The sequence below is a fragment of the Empidonax traillii genome, unplaced genomic scaffold (assembly GCF_003031625.1).
Source record: "Empidonax traillii isolate 1590-97213 ecotype Southwest subspecies unplaced genomic scaffold, ASM303162v1 scaffold5472:size8225, whole genome shotgun sequence".
Lineage (NCBI taxonomy): Eukaryota > Metazoa > Chordata > Aves > Passeriformes > Tyrannidae > Empidonax > Empidonax traillii.
In genome coordinates this window covers 1-5,945 of record NW_020960665.1, presented here as the reverse complement: position 1 = coordinate 5,945, position 5,945 = coordinate 1, and the positions used below count along the sequence as shown (strand labels likewise).

Sequence of the window (5,945 nt, the reverse complement as noted above, 5' to 3'; positions counted from 1 at the left end):
TTGTTTACCTATAGCTTCTTGTAGGATAAGGGTGCTGGAGAAGAACTGCCACTAGGATAAAGTCTGACGTGGTCCTGCTCCCCCATATGTTGCATTTCTAATGGCTCACGGCCCTTTAATGGTGTCTCCTCAGGACCTAGCAGAGTTTGATGGCAAGGTTCACTCTATTGCTTACTACATAGACCATGATCAATTCCCACACGTGCAGGCACAGAGATGGGAACATCTATATTTACGGGTACAAGGGTACCTATCAGAAGTTGCCCTTGGGTTCAGTGAAATAATCACATCAAATCCCTTTATGTCTCTCTACAGGCAAAAAAAGTACTGTGTCTGCTGTTTAGACCTTCACTGCAGTAAAGATTCTCCCTCCCTGGACTTAGTCCAGGGAGGGGGGACAGAGCAGACGCAGAATCTAGAGGTAAGTCCTGGGAGGAGTGGCTGAGGGAGTTGGGCTTGGCTGGCCTGGAGAAGAGGAGGTTGTTACAGTTCCTATACCACAAGCTTTGGGCTTTTAATAGCTATTAATTTTTAAGTAATATTTAAGCTACAGCTTTGTCTGTTCTAACTATTATTAATGTTCAGAATGTTAGCTTCAGGTTTCACTATGATCCATCTTTGAATTACACAACATAGCCATATAGTTCAAATAAAGTCCAACTTCCGGCCTAGCAATTCTAGCTACTTATGCCATACAAGCACTTAGCTACTTTCAAATAATATAAAATTTTCAGCACCACTCTATCTTTGGGTTTGCCAGGAATGGTATCCTGGATTTTCAGCATTACATTGTTGCTCCTTCCAGGTGAGCTGAGACACGGTCACTGTTCCACTTATCCACCCACGACATCCTTCACAATGGCTTCTGGATTCCCGAAGAGAGAGGTCCTAGCTCGGCCTCTAAAACCAGCCAAAGAGCCTGAGAAACCTAAGCGTGTAAGTACCTGCTGTGGCCTCCCATTTTCTGTCTGTCCCTCTTCTCCCAGCCCTTCCTGCTGTCCAGCAGCACCATGAAGCTACAGACCCCTTCCCCAGCCTGTAGGGCCGTGCTTCTGTTGGCAGGGGTGTCATGCTGCGCCAGGGACAGTCCAGAGTCTTGCCTGGCTGTGCCACAGGAACCAAGTTAAACAAATGTAAAGCTGAACATGAGCTTGTGCTTCATTCTGTCCCCTGTGTGTGGGCAGGAATTCCTTCTGTCAGGTTGGCACACTCACTGTGCTGTTCTGACCACACCTGCCCTCCAGGCACCTGGGCATGTGATGGGCAGCTCAAACTCTGCCTGAAGCCTTGAGAGATGGGGCTGGTCCCCCCGGAACAGGTTCCTAACCAGTTGTTCCATCTCATCTCCTGTGTGGAGCACAGATCCAGCCCTGCAGGCAGCAGTGGAATTGGGGCAACTCCTCCTACCCACCCACAAAAATGTGCCCTTTGCTGACTGGAGCTCACTTGATTGGAGATGACCCAGTGCTGAGGCTCTGTCAAGGACATCTCTCTGTATTCTTCTGTGGGTGGGACTGTGAGGCCAGACAGAGAGAAAACCTGTGCTAATTAAAAAGAGAGAACTGTGGACCTATTCCTCTGCACCTTGGTCTTGGCACAACGCTGCTTTTCTGCTTCCCTCAGACTCAGCCAGCAGTGCCATCTTCACATGCTGGGGGTTGTGAGCCTTGGACAAGAAGGGAGTTAAGGGAGTTTGCCACTCTCTGCAAAGCTCACTGACTCAATCCAATGAAAGTAAAGAGGACACAAATGCCCGAAGAGCAGAAATCCCCACATGTGTCACATCAAATCATGGAGAAGCTAATGAGGCCTCATGAGCACCTGGTTAGAGCAAGTGTGTTCTGCTCTATACCATTAATTTTCTGTTGTTATATATTTCAGCAAGTAACTTCCAGGACTTCTAGCACTGTGCTGGTGGCTGTGATCACAAATGATTCATCAGGGCCACTTGAACAAGAAAAGCCTTTCTGAACAAGGGCATTTCTGAGGCTCTTGCTTGTTTTTTTGCCTTTCAGCTGACCTTCTTTGACTTCAAAGAGGTGGGTCTCAGGTTCAGGAAGAAGCTGGACAGCCCTCCGAAGACAAAGTTGCCCAAGACTGTCCAGCAGCCAGGCAAGAGTGCGAGCTCCAAGAACAAGGTAGCCTTTTCCTGCCTTTTTCCTTGCTGTTTGATGTGACATTTGAAGAGGCTGCGTGCCTTGCCTCCAGTTTATTGAAACACCTCGGTGTCCAGGTCCTGTTGTCATTCCAAACTGCTGGTGGTGGTGGAGTTCCTTCTGCTGGGGCAAAGGCAAAACATTTTCTCCTAGTGAGATGCTGGAGTCTTGATCTGTGCTGAGCCAACACCACCAATTTCTGCTGAAGCTGGTGGGCTTTGCTGCACTTCAGCTACCATCGCAAAGGCACGATACCGGGGGAAGGCTGGGGCAGGACACAGGGGCACGAGCTTGCCATTTTCCCCTGTCTCACTCAAAGAGCCACCTCTTGCTTTGGTGTCACCGCTGACAAATGCTGGGGGTCATAGGATTCCCTCCACAGTGGCAGCGCTGGCCTTTGAAGGCTGAGGGCCTGAGGTAATTACTCCCAATTGAACACAACTCCAGTCTTACTCAAGTTGCTTGGTATTGCTGAAGAAAGAGCTGAACCTTATCCTCACCCAGCATTCACCTCATTTGTCCTACTCCTATCTGCTGCGGTACTTTCTTTTTGCCCTCCAGCTCCTCTGGTGCTCGAGGTTCTCTTCTTACTGGTGTCTAAGCTCTAGAGTCTGGAGTTGTGTGGGCCTCAGTCTCCCTGCCTCAGAGTAAAGGTCATCCAAAAATTGTTTGCTATGGAGTCTGATGTAAATTCTTGGTTTCACTTACTGCTTGAGTGCTCAGTCAGTGCCCAGAGCTCTGGGACCCCATTAGCTGTGGGCTGTGCTGGAGGTAAGCGCTGCCTGGCATTTTGGAGAAGGAAAGCAGGAGAAACACCTGCCAAAAGAGCTGCTCAACTTGAGCCTGCTCAGTGTGGTGCAGCAGCTTTTGATCAGCTCAGAGCAGAGGTGGGTGAGCTACTGTTCCCCCAGTGGCAGCTGGGCAGACCTGGTCACCAAGAGCCTGTACTTCACCGGGGACCAACAGAGGAGTTTCATTCACGAACCTTCCTCCCAGCAGCTGAACCTCTCCCTGCTCTCTCTTGCCTCTCCAGCTCTGGCCACTCGGCAAGGCCAAGACCTTCCTTGAGCCAAGCCCATCTGAGGTGGTGTTTCAAAACTATGTCCTTGGAGAGGTCTGTGAAATGCCCCTTCTTCTGATGAACAGAGACAAGGTAAGTGCTGGGATGTGGAGCTTTAACACTGGGCTAGAAAAAGAGGAGAGTGGTGTAATCCCCGTGGTGTAGAGCAGAGCAAGTATCAGCTGGAGCACATCCAGAATCACCACCTTGGATTTGCAAGATGGTGGAAATTTTCCCGTGCTGAGGATTCTCCCCTGATTGCAGCCCTGCCTTGCTGGTATCTCACCCAAAGGAACTTCTTTCCCTTGAGAGCCCTGGATTGATGGGAAGGCTGTGCAGTTCTCACTTGCTCTCATGCTTCCCCTTGAGTGCCCACCACCATGTCCTGTGGCTCCTTGGTTAATCTTGTTGGTTCCTGGTGGGAATCTCTGCCTCTCTCAGCCTGTTTAGCTGCCTCTGTTCTTCTGTGTTCTTCCTTTTGCTATTTAGTTTCCCAGTAAGGCCAAGTGTCTGGCCTCCTCTTGCTGGTGTGCCCATAGGACTTTCTCTCCACAGCTGGACTTCCCCACTCCAACTCAGTCTGTTAGAAGAGAATTTCTTCCTTCCCCCAGGATAATGTGCCAGTTTGCCTTCAGGTAGCCCACTCTCCCTCTGGAACAGGGCTGCATGGCTGTGTGCAGGCAGAAGCAAGCAGATTTTCTGGGCTTGTTGCAAATGAGAATGACTTGGTTCAGGTGTTCCATCTCCATACTGCTGGTGCCTGACCTTCCTTCCCAGCAGGCATTCCCCTGCTGCCTCTGGCCAAGCTGCTTTGCCCAGGCAGAAGGGATTCAAGTTCACCCTTGTGTATCCTGTGCTTGTACCTCCAGACTGAAAGTCCTTTGGAAAAGTGGTCAAGGAAGGCTGTCACCAGGGCACACCCAGGTCTCCTCCTGTTTCCACAAGTGGCAAAATCACTGTTTTGTGTCTTTCCTGCAGGTGACTCAGCTGGTCACGGTCACCATGGACAGCTCACCTTATTTCAAGTTGGTCGGTCCCAATGGTGTGTGCCATCAGGTGCCAGCGGGATCGTTTTGTACCATAAACATCCTTTTCATCCCTAAGGGGAACAAGGTGAGTTTGGAGGAACATCCTCTCTAAAGCCAGGGCATTTGCTGCACACTGGTTTATAGCCCACCCCGTGCTGTGAGGTCGGCTCTGGGCTGGGGGCAGGCAGCCTGGAGCTGGTCACACCTTGGCACGGCGTGGTGCTGCCAGTCCCTGCAGCTGGGCCTAGAGGGATTTGCTTTCCCTCCATGCCTGTTCTTGAATGTTCACAAGGGAAGAGGCAGATGGAACAGGAGGGAACTGACAGGGAGGGGTGTTGATGTTGAGCCATCTCTAGGCTCAGTGGAAGGGGTTTAAATATGGAAAATACCAGAGGAACAAAAAGATCCAGAGGGTTTCTTTTTCCCCACTGGAATGCAGCAAAAATGATGATTTTCACATGGTCTGTTCTACAGCCCTTATTAGTATGAATTAGTGGTCATTTTTGGGGTGGAAGAGGTAAATTCATGCCCAAAAAGGCTCACAGAAAACAGCACTTTTTCTTCTGCCATGGGGATGACACTCAATGCCCTCTCTTGTGCCAGGATCTTTTCCTGCAAGATCATTTCCACGAACTTGTCTGCACCACCAAAAAGGAAACTCTCACTGTGCCAATCCGGGCCATTGGTGCCCGCCCAATCTTGGACTTCCCTGACCAGCTGGACTTCTCGGAGTGCCCAGTCAACTACAGCACCCAGAAGACTCTGCTGGTTCACAACAGCGGTAACCTGGAAGCCCATTTCAACCTCAGCACTGAGAGGTAAAGCAGCTCATCTGTCTTAGTGCAAAACACCTTTGGGTGATGGCAGAGTTGGGAAAGAGTATCCCAAAGGAGCCAAGAGCAGCTGAGCTGCTGCACTGCAGCCACAGCTGGAAATGGGCAGGGAGTGTGGGGTCTGCTGTTGCATCTGGTGTTCTCATCAGGATGCAACCCCTGAACTTTGTGTCTCCCAGATCTCCTGGGGACTGCTAGAACGTGTTAGTAGTTGGTCTGCACCCTCCTGAGCACAACCACCTTCTGAAACATCTGCCTACCACTGTCAGCCAAATAGACCCATTCTCTAGGAGGCCACAAGCTTGTGGCATATCAGGGGGCCCCTCATAAGATGCCCAACGTGAACTGTGTTGTGAACAGCCTGTGCTGTTCCTGTTAGTCAAAGCTGATTTCATTCAGATTTCTTTTAAAATACTCTGAAGTTCCTGTGTTTCTGCGCTTTTTAAAATTTATTTTGTTCTGTGCTAAATTTTTGTCAAACTATTCATTGCAGAGTATGGGGGAGATGAGTTCATTTTATCCTACAGGATCTTCTGAGGGCTGGATCTCCTCAGAAGAGAGTCAGTAGCTGTTGCTGATGCTGTGTTTTCTGTCTGTCTTCTGCTGACTGTGGTTGCTTTGCTCCTTGCTTCCACAAGTCAGCTGAAGTGAACTAGATATTGCAATATCGTCCCCAAACCTCCCCCACGAGTCCTGATCTCTCTCTTGGTCTTGCAGCCCTTTCACTGTCAGTCCAGCCTCGGGAAACCTCGGGGTTGGTGAATCCATGCAAGTGACAGTGGAATATCGCCCGCTGGAGACCGGGGATCATTCCAGACCCCTGGTGGTGCACTGCGACATAGGTGAGTGCTGGTTCCTTTCAAAGCCT

At 50.1% G+C, this 5,945-nt stretch overlaps 1 protein-coding gene and 1 long non-coding RNA gene across 2 annotated transcripts in view; both read left to right on the top strand.

The window, feature by feature from the left end:
- The window catches only part of LOC114073138, a 2,556-nt gene extending 1,715 nt beyond the window's left edge, over window positions 1-841 (top strand). The window contains exons 2-3 of the long non-coding RNA XR_003574287.1: window positions 316-421; window positions 806-841. This is a non-coding gene — a long non-coding RNA (uncharacterized LOC114073138). The remainder of the gene's footprint in view (window positions 1-315; window positions 422-805) is intronic.
- A 17-nt stretch (window positions 842-858) lies between these two features.
- On the top strand, window positions 859-5,919 carry LOC114073137 (hydrocephalus-inducing protein homolog; the record flags this gene model as incomplete). The annotated part of the gene is made up of 6 exons (XM_027910925.1): window positions 859-936; window positions 2,016-2,138; window positions 3,190-3,309; window positions 4,195-4,329; window positions 4,848-5,062; window positions 5,795-5,919. Coding segments are annotated over exons 1-6 (796 nt in total), but the record flags the coding sequence as incomplete, so codon positions are not given.
- Between the last annotated feature and the right edge of the window lie 26 nt (window positions 5,920-5,945).